At 40.0% G+C, this 24,989-nt stretch overlaps 1 protein-coding gene across 6 annotated transcripts in view; it reads left to right on the top strand.

Moving 5' to 3' along the window:
* The window catches only part of pikfyve (phosphoinositide kinase, FYVE finger containing), a 33,140-nt gene that overhangs the window by 2,044 nt on the left and 6,107 nt on the right, over positions 1 to 24,989 (top strand). For 2 of the 6 annotated variants that reach the window (XM_054615011.1, XM_054615009.1), the window contains exons 2-36: positions 495 to 694; positions 2,570 to 2,737; positions 4,701 to 4,810; positions 4,977 to 5,148; positions 5,889 to 6,096; positions 7,823 to 7,849; positions 8,052 to 8,141; positions 8,236 to 8,392; positions 9,556 to 9,713; positions 10,876 to 10,987; positions 11,175 to 11,322; positions 12,012 to 12,176; positions 12,303 to 12,365; positions 12,462 to 12,591; positions 13,726 to 13,906; positions 14,071 to 14,145; positions 14,259 to 14,366; positions 14,463 to 14,603; positions 14,817 to 14,943; positions 15,038 to 15,870; positions 16,245 to 16,640; positions 17,676 to 17,765; positions 18,401 to 18,501; positions 18,590 to 18,661; positions 18,943 to 19,114; positions 19,352 to 19,530; positions 20,168 to 20,281; positions 21,192 to 21,300; positions 21,388 to 21,542; positions 22,131 to 22,227; positions 22,839 to 22,896; positions 23,007 to 23,135; positions 23,296 to 23,416; positions 24,298 to 24,393; positions 24,498 to 24,578. In XM_054615011.1, coding sequence (XP_054470986.1) covers positions 511 to 694; positions 2,570 to 2,737; positions 4,701 to 4,810; positions 4,977 to 5,148; positions 5,889 to 6,096; positions 7,823 to 7,849; positions 8,052 to 8,141; positions 8,236 to 8,392; positions 9,556 to 9,713; positions 10,876 to 10,987; positions 11,175 to 11,322; positions 12,012 to 12,176; positions 12,303 to 12,365; positions 12,462 to 12,591; positions 13,726 to 13,906; positions 14,071 to 14,145; positions 14,259 to 14,366; positions 14,463 to 14,603; positions 14,817 to 14,943; positions 15,038 to 15,870; positions 16,245 to 16,640; positions 17,676 to 17,765; positions 18,401 to 18,501; positions 18,590 to 18,661; positions 18,943 to 19,114; positions 19,352 to 19,530; positions 20,168 to 20,281; positions 21,192 to 21,300; positions 21,388 to 21,542; positions 22,131 to 22,227; positions 22,839 to 22,896; positions 23,007 to 23,135; positions 23,296 to 23,416; positions 24,298 to 24,393; positions 24,498 to 24,578 — 5,327 coding nt within the window. In that variant the 5' untranslated portion in view covers positions 495 to 510. The remainder of the gene's footprint in view (positions 1 to 494; positions 695 to 2,569; positions 2,738 to 4,700; positions 4,811 to 4,976; positions 5,149 to 5,888; positions 6,097 to 7,822; positions 7,850 to 8,051; positions 8,142 to 8,235; positions 8,393 to 9,555; positions 9,714 to 10,875; positions 10,988 to 11,174; positions 11,323 to 12,011; positions 12,177 to 12,302; positions 12,366 to 12,461; positions 12,592 to 13,725; positions 13,907 to 14,070; positions 14,146 to 14,258; positions 14,367 to 14,462; positions 14,604 to 14,816; positions 14,944 to 15,037; positions 15,871 to 16,244; positions 16,641 to 17,675; positions 17,766 to 18,400; positions 18,502 to 18,589; positions 18,662 to 18,942; positions 19,115 to 19,351; positions 19,531 to 20,167; positions 20,282 to 21,191; positions 21,301 to 21,387; positions 21,543 to 22,130; positions 22,228 to 22,838; positions 22,897 to 23,006; positions 23,136 to 23,295; positions 23,417 to 24,297; positions 24,394 to 24,497; positions 24,579 to 24,989) is intronic. The other 4 variants (XM_054615012.1, XM_054615010.1, XM_054615013.1 and 1 more) reach the window with 4 other exon arrangements.

The raw sequence follows: 24,989 nt of genomic DNA, 5'->3' as shown, positions 1-24,989 counted from the left end.
ATAATGCTTCTTCCGTGTAATCGGCTGTTTAGTGATTAAGCTTCCTACCGTACTGTCATTTTCCTGTATAAAACCTCTATTTATTTACTGTCAATTTCCACTTCTATGTTTTTGTATACACAGTGTTTTAAATGCAGTTTTTAAGGCAGCAATAACAGAATGGTTAGTATGTAGTAAGGTTAAGTTTGATTCACATAACTCTATGATTGCCTTACAGAACAAGTCATTTGAAAGTCAATTATCAACACCAGAAAGTTATTATTCATCAGTTGCTAGAAAGAAAGAAACTGCTGCTTTCTAGCATGACAGCAGGGAGTAGCTTCTATGTCTAAAGCAAGAAAGATCAAATGTCAAGCTTATCATGTGAAGAAGAGCATCTGAAAACACAGCAGTGCTGATATTTCTTTTTACCATAACTGATTTTAACACTACACCATTTAATGAAACTCGATCAGTTACACATGCTTAAGATATTTGTTTTGCTCCATCTCCAGCAGGACTAGCAGCGTCATGGCTGCTGATGACAAGTCCTCGTCCTCATCCTCGACGGACTGGAGCGTGGAGCCGCCCGTGTCTTCACCCAGCAGCCCCTCCCACCTGACCCACTTCAAACCACTGACTCCAGAGCAGGATGAGCCTCCCCTCCGCTCCGCGTACAGCTCATTCGTCAACCTGTTTCGTTTCAACAACAAAGGTCAGGCCCACAAGCATCTAGATAAAGTTATGGATGAAGCCCCCATTATATCTCCAATGTTTTGGTTTGCTTAAGACCTTTAGGGGCACGTTTTCTGACCTGTAAACAATGCACAATATAGTCCATGGATCTTCAAAGTTCGACACTGTGACAAAATCGAGACACCTGAATCCTTTTTGCCTTTATTCGTTTACATCATTTGTAATGTACCCATGGATGTTCAGGCTTTTATATTTCTTTGATAATGCAGAAAACTTAAAAAGCCAATGGTTATCATGCAAATGCTTGATTGGTAAGGAATAGATTTCTGAGCTTTTTTCCGGACATTTGTTCGCTAATATACTGATTTTCTCGGGGAGTGTAAGTCACACTGAATCTACAAATGAGTGTGCAAAGATTTTTTTTGTATCTGAGAAGGGACACACAGATTTTAAAATTCAACCAAAGCTGCCTTCATATAATCTTCAGCTGAACTTTAGAATATATTTTTGCACAGAAAAAAACTGTTAGGAAAGGAACACCAATATTTCTGTAAATGTCAAACCTGTCCTAAACCTTTGGAGGCTGACTGTTGGCTGTTTCAGTGCTGAAGGAAGTGCTCTCTGCTTTACCTATACTGAGTCCCAACCGTTCTACATATACTAGTCAAGGCAGTTAGCATTCAAGAATCCCACATAAACCTTTTACATATTAAATGCAGTTATTTTTAAATAATTCAGAGTTATGTATCATTTCTTAGAAGTGTTACATTAACCGGCCTGAGTTCTGGAAATGTAAGGGGCGTATAGTTCTGCTTTGTTCTCATGTTTGACTTAATTTGTTAAATATAAACCCCACGTACTACAAAAAGACCTCTGACCTCAATTTCTGATACTTGGAAGTTGGTGGAAATGTGACCATGAACAATGTCCTTTTAAACTGAATTATGTGACTAAATCAAAGGGCAGTGCTGTATTTGCTGATCTTGTTACAGAACAGCTCAGTTAGTTATAAACAGTTTATTGTCTTTATTTGGTATTATATTGTGTCCTGTTACTTTCTACAGTATACAAAGTGTAATGAAATTACACGAAAAAAATCACATCCTGCATTACAGTAGGTTAAAATCTTCAGAAGTCAGCAATTAACCAGAGTCTTGTGAGGTCATGTGATTGAGATTGCCTGCCAGGAACCAGTGAAGCACATGATTTGTGTGTTTATGGTCCCATGAAGTCCTGCCCTCTGAACAACCAGGACATTTCCTACAGAGGAGATTAGAAGAGGAGTGTTGCACTTTATTTTGATCATTTTAAAATATATAGAAGCAGAGACAGACAGATTGTTTTAAGCTGCAGCTAACCTATAGCAATTATTCTAAGGGTTAGGGATCAATTTGCTTTATTTTTCTTTTAGTATCAAAAAGTTTGTAAAAGATTAAAACAAATAACTTCCATCACATTTTAAATAGCTTATTTTGTCAAAAATATTAAAATTGTATTGTTTAATATATAATTTGTAAGGAAGAAGTGATGCAAGGGATTCTCCACATTTGACAGTCCATAACAAGCAAATGTTTTGTCTTCACTAACTTCAACAGACCTAAATGTTCTAAGAAAAATGGATGTTGTTGAATACATGTTTGATATGGAAAATACTTGCACATGTTGGGAGAATTCAGTTATGGGGTTTAATGTATAATTGGAAAAGTTGACTGCTTAAAAGATCCCATCACAAAGACACTAAAAATTAACATCAATTCATTGTTTTCTGTTTGTACCACATTTTCTTCTTCATTTCATCTTACTAATGTGTGTGTGTGTGTGTGTGTGTGTGTGTGTGTGTGTGTGTGTGTGTGTGTGTGTGTGTGTGTGTGTGTGCGTGTGCGTGTGTGCGTAGAGGATGGACGTCCTCCCTCAACGGTTTCAGAGAAGCCAGATGTGCCGTCCCCTTCTCCTCAATCAGACAGGGGGAGCTGGTCCAGCAGTCCAACCCAGTCCTTCTACAGCTCCAGGTCGCACCAAAAACAGCACCCAGACCACCTCCGACGTACCTCAACTGCCTCTGGTAAAACACACACACACACACACACACACACACACACACACACACACACACACACACACACACACACACAGTACAGATGTTGCAATTTGAGGATTGTGTCTTTCATCAGATAAAAAACTCTTATTTTATAGCATATAAAGTGCTGTTTTTAAAGCTTCAACAATTTTTGTTTAAATAAGGTATTCTACAAAAGTAGTAATTAGTCAATCTTCCAGAATGTTTGCATCTTAAAGAAGGCATGAAATTATCCCATGTGCAAAAAGTAAAGTGTAAAATGTTGCTGTTCATGTCCCGTTTTCTTCCACTTGCAAATTCACACAGTCGTACAGATTTATATAATAGGATTAGAACAGAGGATTCATTTTATAGTACATTCATTTTGATTAATTCTGGTTATAGTAATGCTTTTCTTAAACATAACTTAATTTAATAACCTGGTGATTTACTCTCTCTTGTATCAAACGTTTGTTGATTGCATTATCTGTAGTCTCAGCCTCTGTCTTGTAATGTGTAAACGAATCAGGGGCCACTGATAACACCATGGACCATGTCTTCTTTTCATTGGATTGCACATTTCGATAGTTGTAGAGCTGCATGGTTTGACCACAATGAAGAGTTTTATTTATGCACTTAAGTACACAATAACTTCAATTATACCTGACAGACAAGGTCACAGATGGAGGTGTGCGCCTTTTATTTAGTCTAATCAACACAAGCACGTGTGAAGAAGCTTAGACACAACGCCTTATAACCTTTCTGATTAAAAGCTCAGGACATCTTCACTTTCTGACAAAGTAAAGGAAAGGACAGCGTCAGTCAATCAAAACACGGCAAATACACATACATTTTATATTTTGCATCTAAAAGTATTTTTCACCACACTTTTCTAAATGTTTGGAAAGCTCTGAAAACATGACAAAATCTAAGAAAATTTGCAAATGACACAAACATTTAGAGTGATATTGTTGAACTACTACTATAGCAGGTTAAAGACATCATTCTGTGTGAGTCATATTCAACAACCACAGAAACTCTGTTGAAATAGAGAAACAAGTGTTTGCAAATGTATGAAAAGTGAATTTCTGACCCTCTGGTCATCATTTAGTTAAAAGAAGAGTGTGCCACCTTTTTTTTTTACAATGCAGTAAAGGTTTTGTAGTATTTTATTCCACTCCATAATCTGACTTAAATGTCATTTTTTATCCACATGAACAGAAAATTCTGTTTGCATTTCATGTTTTGCTTTATAGATAAATCCGCAAAAAAAAAAACAGAGCATGAAGAGACAAATCAAACTAAAAATGATGTTTGGAGTTGATACATATTTAGTGTTGAAAAACATCAGAGTGATGAATGAATGTACAGGTTGTAACGTCCGTTCTCATGTCTTTTCTGATTCCAGTGGATTGGCCAGGTGAGGGTCCTCTGCACCGTGTGGTTTTACTAAAGACGCTTTTAGCTTGACATTAACAACTCGGCCTGAAACAGCGGCCTTACACTGTTTTGTGTGTCTGAGTGCATGCGAGTGCGTGTTTTGATATTTGCATTTTTCAATGAAGCGCTTTCTTTTAGTCTTTGGTTTGCTCTAATGTTTTCCACTTAGGTACTAATTATGATAAATGGAATGGTGTTTCTAATGAATGACTCAAAAGCTAACTGATATATTCAACATGTTTATTTTTCATGCCAAGTTCTTTTTATTGATTGCATCATGTGTTATTGTATACACATTTGCAACTCTTGAGTAAGTTATTCTTAAGGTGTTGAAGTGCATTGTCAAATATTTGTAGTTTTTTTGTTTAAATGAACTGTGATGAAGAGGAATCGAATTCAATATATATATAAAAAAAATAAGGCATATTTGACAATGCAGCAGGATGGATTGTAAAAAATACATAAACTTTATTTCAGTTCTTTTGCTTATTCGATTTCTGTGTGTTTCTGTCTACATGCATCATTTTAGACGGCAGCAGGAAATCAGACACTCCTCTGAGTAATCATGACCCTCGCACAGCTGTGCAACTTCGCACTGCACTGAAGAGGCTGAAAGAAATAATGGAGGGGAAGAGCCAGGTATTCACATCCAGTCTACACCTTTACACTTCATTTGTACATGTTGACGTGTCTTAAATTTATTATGTGTTGACCCAGATATGCTTTGAGTCATGCCCTAAGCTGAACAGATGCAGTTTCTCTTTGAGGATTAAAGCAGTGCGCTGTGGTTGTTGTCCCCCTTCAGGACAGCGATCTGAAGCAGTACTGGATGCCAGATAGCCAGTGTAAAGAGTGTTACGACTGCAATGAGAAGTTCACAACATTCCGCCGCCGCCACCACTGCCGTCTGTGCGGACAGATCTTCTGCAGCCGCTGCTGCAACCAGGAAATCCCTGGAAAGTTCATGGGCTACACGGGTAGGTGACATTATTAACATGTTTTCAAAGTAAAAGCCAAATAAGATGGGCAGAGTGGATAAACTCCAGGTGCTTGTTATATAATGTGCATGTCAACCAAGCATAATGTTCATTTTGTGCTGTTTTTCTGGATTTCATCCAAAGGGTTATTGTCCTATTTCAGTCACAGCTCTCTCGGTCAATAAGGCACACACCACTGAGGAATTTAATACTTCAATGAAGTACATTTACATCCTCACTAGTGGTGAATGTTTACTTTAATGTCACAGCCGAAGTGCACTTTGTATTGACATACAAGTGCCACAAGAGTTGCTACGTTTGAAGTATTGTATGGGAACTGTGCAAGAATCTTTCCACAACACAGTCCTTCAAATGTTTCACAATAAAAGCCTTGATAGGAAATCGAGGGATTCTGTCCCCTGAATACTAAAGGACTTTTAATTTGGAAATGTATAGTTTGCATTAACTTCATAATACAGTAACAAACATTAACAGAAGCAGATCAGAAAATGACAAAATATACTTATCAAACGTAATTAGATTAATTAATAATAAAGTCATGTCTTTAATATTAGCCTGCCTCAAAGAAAAGCCTGGTACCCTAGTGAGAATTTGCAGTAGTTTTAAGTGTATCATACCACAGTCTGATTCATTTCATCATGCAGTGAAAGACACTAAATCACTCGTCCTTTTTCTGGTCTTTCTTTGTCGTCTCTCATACTTTTTCCCTCTGACTCCAGGAGATCTGCGGGCCTGTACATACTGCCGTAAGATAGCGCTAAGCTACGCTCACTCGGCTGACTCGGGCTCCATAGGGGAGGACCTGAGCGCCCTGTCTGACTCTCCCAGCTCTGTGAGTGTGATGGAGCCCAGCGAGCCCCGGACACCTGTGGGCGGACGCAAGTCCAGCAGGAATATCTTCCTGGAGGAAGACCTGACCTGGCAGAGGTGATCACACACAAACACACACACAAACACACACACACACACACACACACAAACACACAGGGGCCAAATCAAGTCAGATTTTTTGAAAACAAGGTCATTTGTGTTGTATATTTAGAATGAGTGTGACTCTGATTCAGATCTGAGTGCTTTTTTGATTATTTAAAAAGATTAGCAATTTGATTTTGCCCAAATAAAATCAGGTTGCATGATGCCTTCAGTGTCAGCTCTGACTTCATGCCTCATTCAGCCACATCTGTACTGCACCTCAAGTCCCATCCATTCTGTGTAACTATAGTCTCGTTAAACAGATATCTGCATATAAACAAGAATCTGTAGGAAACGGGAGAAGATTTTGGTACTGGAAGCGTTCCGGTTTCCGTTTGTTGGCCGAGTAGTACAGACAAATCACGTTTGAGCGGCCTTTTGTTGCATGTATGGAAACAGTCTGAAAGCACACAACAAAAATCCTGACTGTATATTTTACATCTTGTTTACTGTTGCACAGATTTGTTTCTATGTCATGTTATGATTTTGCTAATTAAACACACCGCCCTAGTTTTTCCTTCTAGCCTTCTCCATCTCTCCTTGCTCTTTTTCTTCAGTCTTTATTTTCTGCTGTTTAAGACATCTGTGTGTGTGTGTGTGTGTGTGTGTGTGTGTGTGTGTGTGTGTGTGTGTGTGTGTGTGTGTGTGTGTGTGTGTGTGTGTGTGTTAGCCCTGACTGAAGCAAATTAACTGACGGACCAATAATGCAGAACTGTCTCTAAGTAATTAATAGCGTCAAAGATGAAAAGAGGGAACATCTATTCTAGGAAGCTTTAGTAAAGCATGACCATTTGGGCACGAGGAGAAGTCTAATCTTCTTTAAATTACTTTAGAACTCGTAGACGATTTACTTTCTTCTTGATTTTATCAACCGTGCAAACACCAGGCTCATTGTCAAGCGAATGTTTAAAGACTTCTTTGTTTAGAGGATAGTAGAATAATGCATGCGTTTAATAACCTCATGCTTGTTTTGCTTAGGGATGCACCGTTCCGCCTTTTTCAGTCCAAATATCGATACCAGAGCTTTGGATATCGGCCCGATACCGAGTACCGACCCGATTTAAGATTAATATACTGTATGTCTCACTGTGTTATTATGACTTGGATCATTCTTTTATGTGTAAGGCAACATCAGGCTTGACTTAAAACATTGCTTTTACAAAGTTACCCAATTTTGAAAAATGTTGACAGCAGAAGAAAGAAAATTGCCCCTGGGCTGATGTATGTTTTTGAATATAACTGTCCAAAAATAAAGAAAAACATTGCTTTTACCTACTTTATAAAGCACAATGTTATTCTTAAAATATAATTATTAGAATAATAAATCCTTAACCGGCAACTTTGAAAGAAATCTTCTAAAAGAAGAAAATCCCAATTCAAGTGCAAACATTTTTACTGAATCAAAACCTCCGTTAGGTCAAAACCTAAACAGGAAGTAAAATTCCAGCATATAATGTATATAGTATATAAATATATATCATTGAACTGAATAGATAGGCCCCATAGTCACAGATATCTAATACATCTATTTAAGTCAGTATCGGCTGATATCTGATCTCGGTATCGTTATTGGTGCATCCTTTGTTCTGCTGCTGTTGCTTGTAATCGATGTGCTTCCTGCTTATTTTCTCTATCAACCTGCCTCAAAGAAAATCTGTTTCCTCTCTCTCTCCCGGCATAGAAAAACTCCTATTGGGATGAGAAAGAAGTGAGTCTTGCTGATTTTCATTTAATTTTTTCACATCTGTCTGAGCTTTTAGCCCTCTCTATGCCCAGTAAAAGCTTTCTAGCTCTTTAAAGAAAATAGTCTTCCGCATGCTCAAATTCACTGATCATAAATGAGACTGGCTAACATAGAGGAAGTGTAAAGATACAATGATCATAAATCTAACTTTGTCTGTGTTCATCAGTATGATTCACCAGGAGCAGCAGAACAGCGGCCTGGCTTCCAGACTGACGACGCTACAAGAAGACGTCGGCAAATCACCTGCTAGGAAGAGGTGATTCACTTATAAAGAACAGTATCCTCCAGCTCCTCGGCACACTCAAGTCAAGCCAGCAGTGTGAACTGGTCTCCGTGTGTCTCATCCACAGATCTGCCAGTGTGACCAACCTGTCGCTGGACCGCCCAGGATCCTCCATGGTGCCTTCCTACGACAGCTCAGTCAGCCCGCCGACCAGCCGAGCCATGTCGGGCACCAAGACTGGCACCAAGCTGGACCACAGCGAGGAGGAGAGGAAGATCCTACTGGTGCCTGGTTTAGTCTTTCATTTTTCATCTCCTTTGTGTAGCTTGTCTATACATATTTAAAGCTATTTAACTAGTTTGACTCTGCAGATGTAGACTGTGGCTGCACATCTTTAACGTGGCATTCTTTTCACCTTCTGTTATCTCCGGTACATGTTCTATATAAAGGTCGTCACTGGATCCTGTGCTTAGCGCTGTTTAAGATGATTGTGATTGGTTTAAAGTAATACAAAAAAAGCCAGAGCCTTTATTTTATCCTTATAGCAGAATGATAATAAGTGCAGCCGGACCTCTCTCCAGCGTTGACACGGTGCTGTAGAGATAGAGGACTGGCTATGCAGGACTAGAAGTGACTAAAAGAGCTAAAAGAGAGTTAATATTGGTCTAAAATTCATCAGCTTGACGTCATCACAACTCTAAATGAACTGCTGCCTGTGTAAAAGAGCAACTGTTTGATGAGAAGCTGACATTATCAACTTAAAAGGGGATGATGTTTTGTTCACAACTGTATTCCGTTGGCTGCCAAGGTGGTTCTGAAGCACAGCGCTTTTATTTTGAAACCAGGGATTGTTTGTTATGCGTTGTCAAGAGATTATTTTATTAGATTTGAACCTCATGGCAGGGTGTGTGCGATGTGATTTAAAAAAAAAAAAAAAAAAACTGTTACGTCACATCACTTCTTTCAGCATTGCTTGCTTCTTGTAGTTGTAAAAAGAACCTTCTGCCCTTATATAAAATCATTTTAATTGTAGGAATCCACAGAATGGAAACAAAAGGGAAGTGAAGTTTTGATCAATAAGAAGGAGAGAGAGAGAGCAGCATGGCATGAGCAGAAAGACAGACAAAACAATAGGATCATCTTTAGGTTTTCACTTAATAACCGTGACTCTGTTGGCTATTATTTTGGTGATTTGAGCCGTCGTCTCTCAGTGGCTAGGTTTAATCCTTTATTTTTTTTCATATAGATAGAAAGCCAGTAAAAATTTAGTAATTTGGCAAAACAACAATGGCTCTAATACCACATTTCGAGCTGCTGAGCCAAACAAAATCACCATAGGGGAAATTCCTTCAACCCAACAGCCATAATTGAAAGAGGAACAAACCAAAACGTTGCCATTATTAAGCGTTTCTCATTATTACATACTGACACACCTCACATCCTGCAGGACTCCTCCCAGCTGAAGGACTTGTGGAAGAAAATCTGCCACAACAACACAGGGATGGAGTTCCAGGACCACAGATACTGGCTGAGGACCTACCCAAACTGCATTGTGGGAAAAGAGCTAGTCAACTGGCTGTTGAGGAATGGCACCATCTCCACCAGGTAACATCCCACCAAACAAACATGTTCTTTCTCTGTACTGCGTCGTGTTGATGGTCTTTGGAAGGAATAGTTTGATATTTTTGGAGATATGGTTATTCGCTTTCTTTCCAAGAGTTAGACGAGTAGATTGATATTTCATTACATAATATTATATTCAACAATTAAATTTCAGCTAGTTCCGGATGTTAAAACAAAACAAAAAGTGCCACTAGACAAGTTTTTTGCTTTTACTTTAATCATGACGAAGTAAATACCAATTGTGCAATGTTATGGCTCTAAAATAGTAAAACCATTGGTGTTTAGATGGATTCCCTATGAACCTCGCTTTCTTTGTGCAGTTCTTTCTGGAACATGTCAGGTGACACCCTATGCTCATTTGCATATTGGTGTTGTCATCACACATCATTTGTATGAAGCTAAATGCTGGTTGCAGCAGAGGGAGAGACCCAGTGCTGTTTGCAGAAGAAATGCAATTACTCTGAGCAGCATTTGGAAGCACAATATATGATGGTCCATGATGGTCTGAATCGTATTATTGTTAAATTTGTATTTTTTGTAATTTAAGTTGCTAAGAGGGTCTGAAAAGGCTAAATCTTTCAATCTAGCATGAAAGTTGCCAAGTTGTTTGGCTCTGAGGAAGCGTAGCAGTTGTCTTTGTGACAGCGGGGCTAGCAATAATACTACTTGTAAAAACTAGAGGGGGGAAAAGTAAAAAAACTATCTTTTGCCACTTTAAGCAAGAATAAAATGATCTGAGAAAAAGTGAAATAGATATTTAGTAGCTTCAGCTGACTGGTTGGGGATCTTTCTTTGACTTGGCCACTTATACATGTATAAAGAAGCTATCTGTTCTATGTCTATGCTTTGTCTTATTCCTTGTTTACTGCTCTTTTTTCTTCCATGTCCATCATGCATTACTCCTTTCTTTCCTGTGATAGATCTTTGGCTGGTTAAGTACAAATGTACCGTCTCTTGTGCTGCGTTCACAGATGAACTTGATCTTAAGTGCAAGTTCATTGTGCAAACATCCTTGTCAAACTGCAGCTAGAGAATCAATTAGTAGATAACTAATGTCTCCTATGTCTCGTACATTCCTGCTGCTCTAGATCTTGTGTTTAACCTCTTAGCCCTCCGTCCAATCTTGTTGCTTCTGTGTTTGCAGGGCCCAGGCTATCGCCATAGGCCAGGCATTAGTGGACGGTCGCTGGCTGGACTGTGTCACGCACCACGACCAGCTGTTCAGGGACGAGTACGCGCTCTACCGCCCCTTACAGGTAACAGCTCATTTGTGATGCGTAAACACTGCAAACGCTATGATTTCAAATCACAGAACGATCCAAAGTGTTTTACGTTTCTCCACGAAATACTTCAACATCTCATGTGTCAGGTATTGATTGTTTCAAAGACATATCACTAGTAGCTTCAGCCAATGTGCTGACTGTCTCTCTGTCTGACCTCCAGAGTACAGAGTTCTCAGAGACACCGTCTCCAGACAGCGACAGCGTGAACTCCGTGGAGGGACACTCTGAGCCGTCCTGGTTCAAGGACATCAAGTTTGATGACAGTGACACAGAGCAGCTCGCAGATGAGAGCGAGGACAACATGCCCAGTATGTATCACATACTACTGCTAATGCTTTAATACAATGAACCTGCAGCCTTGTTGGATTGGATCAATGCTGTTTGCACAGGTGGCTTTGGTTTGGTTTCCACTGGTTGTAGTACTTAGTCATTAAGTACTGTACACAAGTACTGTACATAAGTACAAATGGTGTACTTGAGTATTTTCTTTTCATGCCACTTAATACTTCTGCTCCACAAAAATTCAGAGGGAAATATTTTATATTTTACCTCACTACATTTATCTGACAGCTATGGGTAGTTTAATTCTGTTATGAATTAATTTACCCATTAGTTTGTAGAAGTACAGCTGAAATAATTTGAGGGTTAATTGAGTCAATTGACATAAATTAAAATGCCAACTATTTTGATAATCTTTTTAATACAAAGATACCAAACGTTTCACAATTCCAGCTTCTCACAATTGCTGTTTTTTCTTTATATTATTTGTATTTTATTTTATAATGTTGAGTTTTGAACTGTTGGTTTGATGAAAACAAACATTGTGCAGGTGTCACTTTGGGCTCTGGTTAATTATGACTGGCATTTCTCACAATTCTTCCAATCCAAACAATGAATAAATGGAAAAAATAATAACTTAACAAAACTTAATAGTTCAAAACCTCAGCCAACTGCACAGTAAAATCCTTCAGCTCACTTCACCTGTCTGTCTGTCCAGATTCTGCCAGCCCCAGCAAGAGAACATCCGTCAGCAGCTTCCAGTCGGTGCCGGACAGTGACTCGGCTGCCTCCATCAACCTCAACATGGAGCAAAACAATGTCAACTTCCACATCAAGAAACAGTCCAAGTATCCACATGTGCTCTCTACAGCTGAGCAGAAAGGTACATTTTACTGAAAAACACACTATTTTATATAAATATGTCATATTTTTCTTCATACAGTTGTTTGGTTAAGAAATTCTTGTGGTTACTGTGCCTCTAAAAAGTACTATATTCTCCCTCTTTTAGCTGAATACCTTCTGTCTGAGGATGGAGGACAGAATATTGTCATAAGTGATGCCTTCATCAAGGGTAAGAACTCTGCACTTCCTCACTGATTTATTGAGACAACATATTGAATTGCCGGACTAGTTGATCAAACCTGCTCCCGCCTTGATGTCCCTGCAGAGTCTCTGTTCAACCGTCGGGTGGAGGAGAAGGCCAAAGAGATGCTGTTTACTCCGCTGGGTTGGCACCACAGCTCTCTGGATCAGCTCCGAGAGGAGAACGGAGAGAAGAAGGCCATGGAGAGGCTGCTGTGAGTGGAGATAAAACCTCTGTTTGTGTGCAGTGTGTTCTTGCATCATGGTAGAAGTCCACTAGGGCTGAAGTTCAGATATTGATCATTATGCACTTAATCGTTTATTTTATTTAAATGTCCGGAATAGATAAATGAACAAATATCTAGATTAAGATAAATATATATAGATTAATATATATAGAAATGCCTATTACAATTTCCCACAGGCCAAGATGACTGAATAGGCCAATTTAAATTATTTGTTTTGCCTGATGAACATTTCATTACCCAAAGATTGTCTGTCTGACATTCTACAAAACTGAAAACATCAGTAATTCCTCTAATTTGAAACGCTTAAATCATCAAATATTTGTTACTTTTGCTTTGATAATTAAAGAAGCCCTGAGAAGCAAGTGAGATTTTATTTCTGTTTTCACTCCTGTGTTTAGGGTTTAAGAACAGTTGAATAAAATTTTCTTTAGATTTGTGGAAAAAGTAAAAAAAAATGTAAAAAGTTTAGGTAGGTGAGGATCATTTTGTGTTTGTTGTTTTGATATTAATTTTGACCGCAATGTATTTATTATAAGGGATATTTATATAAATATACATATATATATATTTTGTGTGTTGCCAAGTTATGTAAATTAAAACTCACCTTAAAAAAACATATATGCTTTAAGTCCTATTTAGAACATTAAAGGAAGTGGTGTACTTCAGACTCTTGTGGCCAAAAAGAGTATTATGAAAAAAACATAGGAAAAATGAAAATGGATGGCCAGTTTTTTCTTTTTCTCACCTGCTTCTCAGGGCTTCCGTGGATAAATTACTTAAACTTCTTATCAAATATATTGTACTGATTAGTCGACTTATGGCTTTAGCACTTATCTGCAATTTAGAAGAACACTTGTTTTAGTATTCAGAGAGCGAAATGTAAAAAACCTGAAGTATTCAGAGAGCGAGACAAGAATCAACTGGAACCAGTTGATTCTTGTCTCGCTCTCTGAATACTATGTGGTCTCCACAGATCAATTTACAAACAGTAAATGTTTCAAGAGGAATACCTTGAACATGATGGTAACATGAGACATGTTTTTGTTAATCATGACAAAGATTTTTTTGTCTTATCTAACCATTTTCCTCCCTTTCATCCAGCTCTGCCAACCACAGCCACATGATGGCGCTGCTGCAGCAGCTGCTCTACAGCGAGTCTCTGTCTCTGTCCTGGCGGGACATCATCGTCCCCGTGGTTCGACAGGTCGTCCAGACGGTGAGGCCCGACGTACGCAACTGTGATGACGACATGGACATCCGCCAGCTGGTCCACATCAAGAAGGTCTGACGCCCGATCATCAAATCAGTCAAACTGTAGTCATATGTCACTCTTTGGGATGTTATATCCATAATTTAATTGTGCATAGGCAACATAAAATTAGCTCATTAGACTGTCGGCTTCAGATGATTTTCAAAAGTATAACTGAATCTCCATTTGGGCTTCAGATTTCTGGAGGCAGGAAGTTTGACTCGACGGTGGTAAACGGCTTTGTATGCACCAAGAACATCGCCCACAAGAAGGTTGGATCAAGTTCCTCTGTTTCACATTCATTGTCTCTTTCAAATCAACAGTAATGTCCAGAAATGAAGGAGTATATAGTAGTTTTAATAATACTTGTCTGACCTGTTATCAGATGAACTCCTACATCAAGAACCCCAAAATCCTGCTGCTGAAGTGCTCCATAGAGTATCTGTACAGGGAGGAGTCCAAGTTTTCCTGCATCGACCCCATCGTGCTACAGGTCAGTAGGTCACGCTAACTACATTTTTTAAGCCTGCTTTGCATTTGCCTCCTTTTGCTGAAACTATGAACTCATTTTTCTTTTTCCCTCCCTCAGGAACGAGAGTTTTTGAAGAACTATGTGCAGCGGATAGTAGACGTCCGTCCGACGCTGGTGTTGGTGGAGAGGACGGTGTCTCGTATTGCTCAGGACATGCTGCTGGAGCACGGCATCACGCTGGTCATCAACGTCAAACCGGTCAGTAAACTAATGCATTAGCCAGTGTTTCTCTTTTTGTAAACATTTAGATATCCTTGTATCATGATTCCTGCATCATGGCCTCCTCTTGGTTTGTTTTTATTGTTTCATAAGGAATGTGAAACAAATTCTAAACAGCATATCATCACCAAAAGTGAAAACCACTTATGTACGTGGTGGGTCCTTTTCAGTGTTCTCCTTTTTTCCTTTTAGCAAGTCTTGGACAGGGTGAGTCGTATGACCCAGGGAGACCTGGTGATGTCCATGGACCAGCTCCTCACCAAACCTCGTCTGGGAACCTGCCACAAGTTCTACATGCAGCCCTTCACCCTGGCCAACGGTGAGAAACACACCTCCACTCTTCTTCTCTCCATTGAGATAAAAAAAAAACGCCCTGTTGCATAAATCATGCTTTTTGTTTCCGTCCCCTCCAGATGAAGTGAAGACTCTGATGTTCTTTGAGGGCTGCCCTCCTCACCTCGGATGCTCCATCAAGCTGCGCGGGGCCTCGGAGTACGAGCTGGCCCGGGTGAAGGAGATCATCATGCTGATGGTGTGCGTGGCCTACCACTCCCAGCTGGAGATCTCGTTCCTCATGGACGAGTTTGCCATGCCGCCCAGTTTGACCCAGAGCACCTCGTTCCCCTGCCTGCTGGAGGGCTCCTCTGCGGAGGAGAAGGAGGCGGCCAACGGAGAGACAAATGGAGCGAGCCTGGAGAAAACTGTGGTGCCTGAAGACTCATCACTGGGAGGAAGAAGTGAGGAGGAAGAGTCGTCAGATATAAACTCTCTCCAAGACAAACAGAATCCCAACTCGTCCTACTCCGTCAAAGACGAGGAGGCTGTTAACATACAGACAATGACCTCCTCGCCATTTTCCAGTCCCATCGCACCACCTCTCTCCGTCTTGCCTCCGTTCCTCATGGAGGACGACCAGGAGATGGACTCGGACTCTCTCATCATGGCGTCTGAGGGGGAGACGGGGGAAGAGGGAAGCCTAGTGAAGGAGGATTCACATGATATGGATGACAGCGAAGGTGCCTCCACTACTCGGTTGTTCCGGGACCCCCTGCAGGATGACACAGGGATGTTTGTGACCGAGCAGGTGGATTCATCCGATGACCGGCTGAAGTCCATCTCTGCCGTCTTCAAGCAGGAGCTCAAAGACATCATCCTGTGCATTTCCCCCTTCATCACATTCAAAGAACCATTTCTGCTCATGCCTCCTGGCATGCACTGCCCCAGCAGGGATTACTTCCCAGAAAAGGTACCTGGCTTTGTTGTCGTTGTTTTGGATTCAGTTTACGCTTACAGAATAAGAGCTTAATTAATCCATTAATTGTAGAGTCTTGAAAGTGTCAGAAAATAGTGAAAAATGTTTATTCCAATTCCTGTGAGTACAAGGTGATGCCTTTAAAGGTCTTCTTTTGTCCGATCAAGAGTAAAAAAACAAACTAATATTCAGTTTACGGTGATATAAAACAGAGACAAGTAGAAAATCTTGATATTTTATAGGCTGAAAACCAAAAGATGTGGAAGATGACTTGACTCATCACTAAAGCTCCAGACTGTGTTGTACATGTGTTTCCTTTATGTATTCCTCCCTGTACCATGCTCATCTGTGTTTTCTCTTTCTCGTAGGTCTTCCTATCTCCCCTCCTCAACAAGGACTACAAGGAACTGGACGGACGCAGAAAGCGGCAGCTCCTCAAAGACTCGGCCCCCTCCGCTCTGGTCAGCGGACAGACCAATGGAGCCCCTCAGCCGAAGCCCGTCGATGTCCTGCCCTCCCACAGTCTCACCAGCACCCGCATCATAGAGCAGCTGAGTGGCAGCCAGGACTTGGCCAAGATGCTGGCAGACTACAGAGCAAAGGGAGGTCGCATCCGGCAGAGGGAGGCCGTCGACCCCTTCAGCACGGCGGCTCACGTCAGCGTCCAGAGCAGGGCGGTGGACGCACCGGTGAGGCAGCCAGTGAGGGCGGACAGTGAGGAGGAGAAGCCAAGCAAAGTGAGCGATATGAGCTGGGCCCCCAAGGTGAGCAGGGCTGAGACAAGGATTCATTAGCTTCTTATGAGCACAAATAATGTTTACATTCAGTGTAAATCACCAAAACAAATTATCATTCCCTTCATCACAAAACATTTGCAAAGATTTACTTTGGAACATTTCAAAACATGCACCGTTTACATCCATGCTGACTTCATAGCCGTCTTCTTCTTCACTGTCTTTGCTGGCGTCGTGTTGCGTTTCTTGCCGTGGTATCACCTGTAGATCAGGTGAATAGAGTGAAACCAGAAGAAGGAATGTGAATAGCTTCACCTGCAAACAAAAAACAGGGACCCACCCATAAAAACTAAACAAAAAACTGCTCCATCGCAACAAAAATGACTTAATATATCAAAACAAAAATCAAACAAAAATCTTTTTGAGTTTAATATCATTGTACAACAAAAGTGCAATGGTGCTGTGATAATTCTGAGATAATTAATGTATATGAACATGAGGCAGGTGGATGTGACATTATGCACAGCGTGCATGCTTAGATTTACATTTGACGGCATTGATATCTATATGTTTCATACCTAAAAACAGTGAATATTGAAACTTTTAAAAGCAAAGTAGATCATTCCCATTTTTTATATCTTCATTCCTCCTACTGAATATTTAGGGATGGTAAAAGTCACTTCTCATTCTAGTCGGAGGGACGTTTTTCCTCCTCCTGTGTTCCTTCCGCTTTTTTTGACCAGCACTAGTAGCATCTCCCCGGACCGGACTTTGAAAATAATTCAGGCAGGAACGTATAATGTCAGCTCAGGCCAATCTCCACATACTCACAACAGACCATATTTACTGTAACCGTAACTTCTCTGTTTACTTTTAATACCAGTGACATATATTCTAGTTTTTACAACACACAAGAACTGCTTCAAAAAACATCCTTAATACTTAAAAACAGCCCTGGTGTCTTCTGTTTCCAGAGGTAATTGCTGTTCCATAATCAAAGCTACAGGAATAATTATTCCTCTATATGATTTAGGAGTGTTTGTCTTGCACCTGTCATTTCCTCAGAGCACTGACTGGACTTGTGTTGATCATCACGAAGCTCTGGTAGCTCTGAGTAACTGGAGCTACTTCCACCTGAGAGAAAAGAGTGTACAGGTCTTTATTTTCAATATTACCTCCCTGCTAATGCATCTCCTGCTTTCTTATAGAGCATGATTAGCGTTGCAATTTTAATTTAAGTTGAATTAACTCAGGAAAGGTAGTTGCTGCTAACAAAATGTCTTGTTTGTGAACTTATCTGTAGTTTTGCAGCTACTACCTTCACTTTCCTGCAGGGCTTTTCTCCCTTTTAATACGCTCCTCCCTCTCAGCTCCACCTTTTTTCTGTTTTCTCTTCTTGGCCTTTTCACCTTCGCTGTCCAGTTTTTCCTCCACTCTGCTCGGCCGCTCTCTCACTCCAAACACTAAAAAAAGACCTTGTGAAGATGCGCATGTGCATGTGCGTGATCACATGTGATGTCAGGCAGGGATCGTAGGCATCATCAGGTTGAAGATGATGAACGGCTGGCGCTCTACGGTTCTGAGTGACTCTGAGTGTATTGTTTTGGCTTTTCTTTTAATTTCGCATTTTTAACACTGGAATTCTCCAGGTGTTCCCAAGGGCATCCCCCATCCATCATCATTTATGAGGGGAACTCTGGGTAAGGTGTGTTTGTTTATGGCTGTCTGTGGATTTACTATCATCTAACTTTTCTTGCGTTTTTGTTTGTTGTTGTTGTTGTTGTTCTCAGCTGGACTGTCTGAACCCCGTCAACCACCAGAGACTGTGTGTGCTCTTCAGCAGCTCATCGGCTCAGTCCAGCAACGCGCCCAACCCCTGCGTCAGCCCATGGTAAACCTGTTCATGTGAAGAGGGGTAAAAAAGAATCTCATATCGTGTTTTTGATGAATTCTTAGCTATTTTTGTTTGTTGTCTGCAGGATTGTCACAATGGAGTTTTATGGCAAGAACGACCTCTCCCTTGGTGTGTTCTTGGAGCGATACTGTTTCCGGTAAGATAAAAAAAACAGTGAATTTAATGTATTTTTATGAAATGACATTGCTTTAATGAGATATGCATTATTATCAGAAAGAAACTAAGTGACTAAATTGGAGCTGGTGGGCTGAGATTGTTGCTAAATCAATATGTACAGGAAATTGAGAATTTAAACTCAGAAATTCAGATTTGAAAGTTGATTTTTGTTTAAATATGTTAAAAATGTCTTAGTTCAGCAGTAAGTAAGCCTCCCAGGTTGCTTCATAAACTTGTGTGTGTGTGGATTGTTTACTGCAGGCCGTCCTACCACTGCCCCAGCATGTTCTGTGAGACTCCCATGGTGCACCACATCCGTCGGTTTGTGCACGGCAGCGGCTGTGTGCAGATCGTGTTAAAGGAGCTGGACTCCCCTGTGCCTGGATATCAGCACACAATCCTCAACTACTCCTGGTGCCGCATCTGCAAACAGGTCAGTAACAACAAAGGAGTTTCAGTATCAACACCAAATGTGATGATTTTTTGATAATTTACTCTTAGTAAAGTACTTAGAAGAGATACCTTGCCGGGTTTATACATTTATTTTCTTTATTTTAATATTTTAAATACTTTATTCTGGCCACGCTACATTTGTTATTAAAAATCAAAGTGATGTGAAACTGTAATTCCTTCTCTCGAGTTGCACTCAATCTCCTCCTCTTATCTTAAGGTGACACCGGTGGTGCCGCTGTCCAACGACTCGTGGTCGATGTCTTTCGCCAAATACCTGGAGCTTCGTTTCTACGGCCACCAGTACACCAGGAGGGCGAACGCGGAGCCCTGCGGACACTCCATCCACAAAGACTACCACCAGTACTTCTCTTACAACCAGATGGTGGCTTCCTTCAGGTTGGTCCGCTGTCACTGTGTCCTCTGTTCTTCTTTCACCTAATGCTTCATAACACATATTAAAGGTTCTATATATGAGATTATGAGTATTAATATAGCAGCAAACAACTATTTTTTATATAAAGATATAGTGGAGTAACAGCGTCATCTTTGTTTAGGTACTTTCTACTTCTACTCGACTAAATTTTGACTCAAATGATGTTATTTTTACTCTACACCATTTATCTGACAGCTTTTGTTACTTTGCAGATTTAGATTCATGATAAAAAAAAACATGAATCAACTAATAAATGATGATATATCATCACAAGTGGAGCTAAAGTTATTAAAATGAGTTGCAACATTAAAGCAATGACCAAATTAATGAATCAAAAATTACAATGCACTAAATTAATAAATATTCTGTAATGGATCATTCTACATCATGATTACTTTTACGTTTTTGTCCCTTAAATGTGTTTTTAATGCAGGACTTTTACCCGTTACACAGTATTTTATTTTACACTGGTATTGCTATTTGTACTTAAATAAAATATCAATACAGTTCTTACAGGGGTAATACTTAAAGCACCTGTTGTGTTCATGGAATCCTTGAATCAGTCCTGACGCAGAGTTTTCCCGTCTCTCTCCTTCTCAGCTACACGTCTGTACGGCTGTTGGAGATTTGTCTTCCTCGTCCCAAGATCTTCATCAGGAACCTGGGACCATCTAAACTCCACCTGCAGCAGGACCTGAAGGACTTCTCTCTAAAGTAAATGACGGAGCTCATCAGTCTGCATTCATTTATAAACGTCAAATAAACGGAAAGACGGCAGAGAAAAATGCACTTTGACCAGTAGATCCAATTGTAACAACAGTAATGTTAAAAAAAGGGTTTATCCCCTAATTTCATGGAAATCTGTCTTATCTTGGGTTTACTGTTTGGCCCTAAGGAAAGCTCACAGTGGATTCAGTTCATCCTCTGTGGAGCATCAGTGTGCTCACCACGTTTTATGGCAATAACTCCAATAGCTTTTGAAATGACTTGTGTACAACTTGAAAATTTAACCTGAAAGAGGCATGCAGAGGTAATTATTGACAGCATGACTATACAACGCTTTTTGTTGGTCTATAAAATGTCCAAAGCACGTCTTCAGATGTATTGTTTTGTTCGTCCAACAGTCCCAAACTGAAAGAATTGTGACATTGGAGAAACTGACACCGGAGAAAGAAATCTGTTTTTGCTTGAAAAGGACTCAAACTATTAATCAATCTTTAAAATAGTTGGGAATTTATTAATTGACTTATCATTGGAATTTTAAATAAGATTTACGTGACTTGAAATAATGATATTTTGGACGAACGGTGTTCCCTTTACTAGATTAGATGGCGAGATAAGTAATTGGAAATTTCAGACAAGAACTAACAGAAGAAATATATTAAAATACAGAAATTAAACAAAGTGAGAAAGAACTACAGTACAAAAACGTTAATAGGCTTTTGTCTAAAGGAGAAATTGAAATGCTTTCCAGTGTAAATACATTTGTCTTTTTCTTGTATTGTTCCAAAGCTTATAGTGTAAACTAGAGATGATTACAGCACCTTCCTTCAGTGGATTTTGTTTCTTGGCATAACACCTGAACACATCCACATGTCCACTGTTTCCTCCTCTCTCTCCTCAGAGTGACTCAGGTGTACCTGGCCATAGACGACCGCCTCACCTCCCTCAAGACCGACACATTCAGTAAGACCCGGGAGGAGAAGATGGAGGACCTCTTTGCTCAGAAAGACGTAGGTTCTTTTTTCTTACCCGTGTGTCTCTGGATTCCATCGTAGTTATATAGACTCATAATGGTGTTTTTCTGTGTTTGTGTGTAGATGGAAGAGGCGGAGCTGAGGAACTGGATCGAGAAGCTTCAGGCGCGACTTCAGGCGTGCGGTCTGGATTCTCCTCAGCAGGTTCAGGTGGTTCTGGAGTCGCTGGTGATGAAGAAGCAGAGTCTGTGTGAGATGTTGCAGTCCTGGAACAGCAGGTCAGAGCCACTGCAGACCTATTTTAACATGTTTTATATGTGCAAAAAAGAATATTCAGTATCATTAAATAAAAATGACATTTGTAGTTTATTTACTATAAACTGAAAAGAACATTAGGGTGACATTACCTGTTAGCAACTCCTATATTTCTGCCTGTATTTTTGGGGCTGTGTGGGTTTTGGATTTGCACCTTATTCATATTTTTTTATTTGCATTTGCACCCTTTGTACTGCAACTGCTGCACAACAATTTCCCTCTGGATTATTATGATCTTTCTTAACTTATCCTACTAAAAACAAACTAATAAAGAAAAAAAATGGAATAAAAGAAAAACTATCAAATAACAACGGTGACTTCTCTAAGATAGCCAAGATGAAGATAATCGTTAAGAGTCTAAGTTACAAGTTATTAAACCACCATTTGACTGCAGGAATCTCCTTCTTTTTCAGAAGACGTTTTCTTTTAGCTACAATTAAGCCCTAAAAGAAGGGCTCTATCGTCCTCATTTTATATGTTTTTTTATTTATTTATATATATAAGAAGGGTCCTCCCTGTAGTCCTCACTCTGTTGCCTCTTTCCCCTCCAGGCTGCAGGACTTGTTCCAGCAGGAGAAAGGCAGGAAGCGTCTGTCCGTCCCTCCCAGTCCGGGCAGGCACAGACAGACCAACGCTGACGACAGCAAGGTCGGTGACATATTTACATTTACGTGCTCTTAAGTAGCCGGGTCACTGTCAGCGTTTTACCAGTGACCTGATTGCTTCAATGGCATGTAATTAAGAAACCTGTTTTTTTGTAATCAAGGAGAAATTAGTTTTATTCACCAGCTAGATTTATCATTGAGACGGCCATGTATACTGGTAACCAGGTTTCAGAGATACATCCTTAAATCTGAAATAATTTGATTCAAAGTCTGACAACACAAATCATCATGTTTCACCAATACATTTAAAGAAGACATCCATGATCCCAAAATATGGTTGTGATAGGTTTAAAATATGCTGCATATAAGTGTTTATGGATCTTTTTGCTAAAAATGCGGTAGTTCCAGTTCCACAAATGTGAAGATTTGTTGCTTTTGATGAAGTCACTTTGGGCTGTAGGACATTATTGGGGGAACTTTTCACTATTTTCTAATGTGTTACAAACGATTTATTGGTTCATTGAAGAAATAATTGTTAGTTGCAGCCCCAAATAAGTTACTGAAGTTGATGTAAACACAGCTGATTTGCTGTGTAGCCCTACCTCACCTCATTTAAGTTTAATTTATTTGTCCATTTATTTATTTATTCAACAGGGTACCCTGGATTCCTCCCCACGGAACCCCTCACCCGTGGTACAGAACGGTGACAAAGGTGAGTTTTCTGCCTCAGGCCTGAATCCATCCTGCTTTTATTGTCACTGAGTGAAGAGTGTAGAGTCATTGTGATGCTGACTGTAGTTTATTTGTATTTTTCACCCACAGAGGACCGTCATCTCTGCACCATGTCCTCCACCTCCTCCTCCTTGCTGCCGTCACCAGGAGAACTTGGAGCTGAACCTTTCACACCTATTCCCTCCTTCACTGAGCAGGACTCTGTCAGCATCCCAGAAGGTACACACACACACACACACACACACACACACACACACACACACACACACACACACACACACACACACACACACACACACACACACACACACACAACCTATCTCGTTTAGCTTACTGCAGCTGTCTAATGTGTATACATTCTTTGTTTGCCTGTTGTCAGATGTGTTCGATGGACACCTGCTGGGCTCCACTGACAGCCAGGTGAAGGAGAAATCCACCATGAAAGCCATCCTCGCCAACTTCCTGCCCGGCAACAGCTACAACCCCATTCCTTTCCCGTTGTAAGTGATGCACTCTGTGCGAGGACGGGTTTAGTATCTTTACAAGTGCTGAAAAACTGGGAGGAAACTAAAATGTATTCGCTAAATGCACTTTGCACCATGCGCTATAAATCTTTTAAATAGAGCCCGTTGTCTTATTCAATTATTATAGAATCTTGTATTGCAATTTCTAATGAACTATCACAGCACTGCTCTCATTTTGGACTTAATCTGTTTGACAGTGTTTTAGTATACATTTATTATACTAGTGCTTATTCTATATCTGAGGTATTGATACAAATAACACACTTTTTATTCAGTATCTCAATTAGAAATTAAGTTAAATTGAGTGTTGTCCATTGCACTGCCTAATTGTACATTACATTACATTAACATTGGGAAATGACATAAATGTCCAATATCCAATAAACATTAGTGCTGATAGTGTGCAGGAATAAAAAACGTTCTTTTGCATGTCTTAAACAAATAAGAAATGTGAGTTTTTTTCTGATAGAGACCTTTTTTATTAATTTAACAAAACACATCAAAGTCCTCAAATATTAAATGTTATCCATAAACAACCAGCTGTTATCCATAAACAACCAGCTGTTATCCATAAACAACCAGCTGTTATCCATAAACAACCAGCTGCTCAAGAACGTCACCCCAAAAAAATGATGTTGGTCAATAAATAAATGAGATTACAGCGTTGACCAGACATCCAATGCTTTATTTCAGCACTTCAAATTTGAATACTCGCTGCTTTCGCCAATTCTGGTCAGTACCAAAAAATGATAAGATCCAGCTGATGCAATGAAAAGACACAAGTATGAGCTGTACTCACAGTTACCACAGGCTTCAGTGGTTTGTCTCTGACTGTGTCATGTGATCTGTGTTGACAGCGAGCCGGACAAACACTACCTGATGTACGAACACGAGCGGGTTCCCATCGCGGTGTGTGAGAGAGAGCCCAGCTCCATCATAGCCTTCGCTCTCAGGTGACGACCGCCGGCTCCCTCTGGCTCAGCTCAGCATGCAGCTTTATAAATGTTCTTTCTATTGTTAAACGTGATGTTGTTGTGTAATTGTTTTTGCATCACAGCTGTAAGGAGTATAAAACGTCGCTGGATGATTTGTCCAAGACGTCGAACGCAGGCGGGGATGAGACTCCTCAGGCCGCCAGGTACGCAGGAGTCATGTTTAGATCTGTAATCAGTGGAAAGTAATTAAGTACAATAACTGAAGTACTGTACATGTTCTGCTACTTTATGCTTCTACTTCACTACATTTCAAAGGCAAACACATTTATCTGACAGCGGTTACATTACTGATTAAGATTTTACAAACAAAACATGTGATCAGTTTATACAATATGATACTGTGATTTAATTTAAACTATCCAACAAAATATCAAGTAGTTGAAATGTGCTCCACCTCCACTAGCTGTCACATTAAAATGCTGCTTACACAATATTCCAATAGTATGATATTATATATGTGGAGTTTTTCGACTGTATTTTTTTTATGTTTTGAGCACCAAAAGCCGAGTGCCATCTAGTTTATTATATTCGAGAGAAGTCAAACATCTTTACGG

This window comes from Anoplopoma fimbria, chromosome 16, assembly GCF_027596085.1.
Source record: "Anoplopoma fimbria isolate UVic2021 breed Golden Eagle Sablefish chromosome 16, Afim_UVic_2022, whole genome shotgun sequence".
NCBI lineage: Eukaryota > Metazoa > Chordata > Actinopteri > Perciformes > Anoplopomatidae > Anoplopoma > Anoplopoma fimbria.
This window is presented reverse-complemented; position numbering and strand designations above follow the sequence as displayed.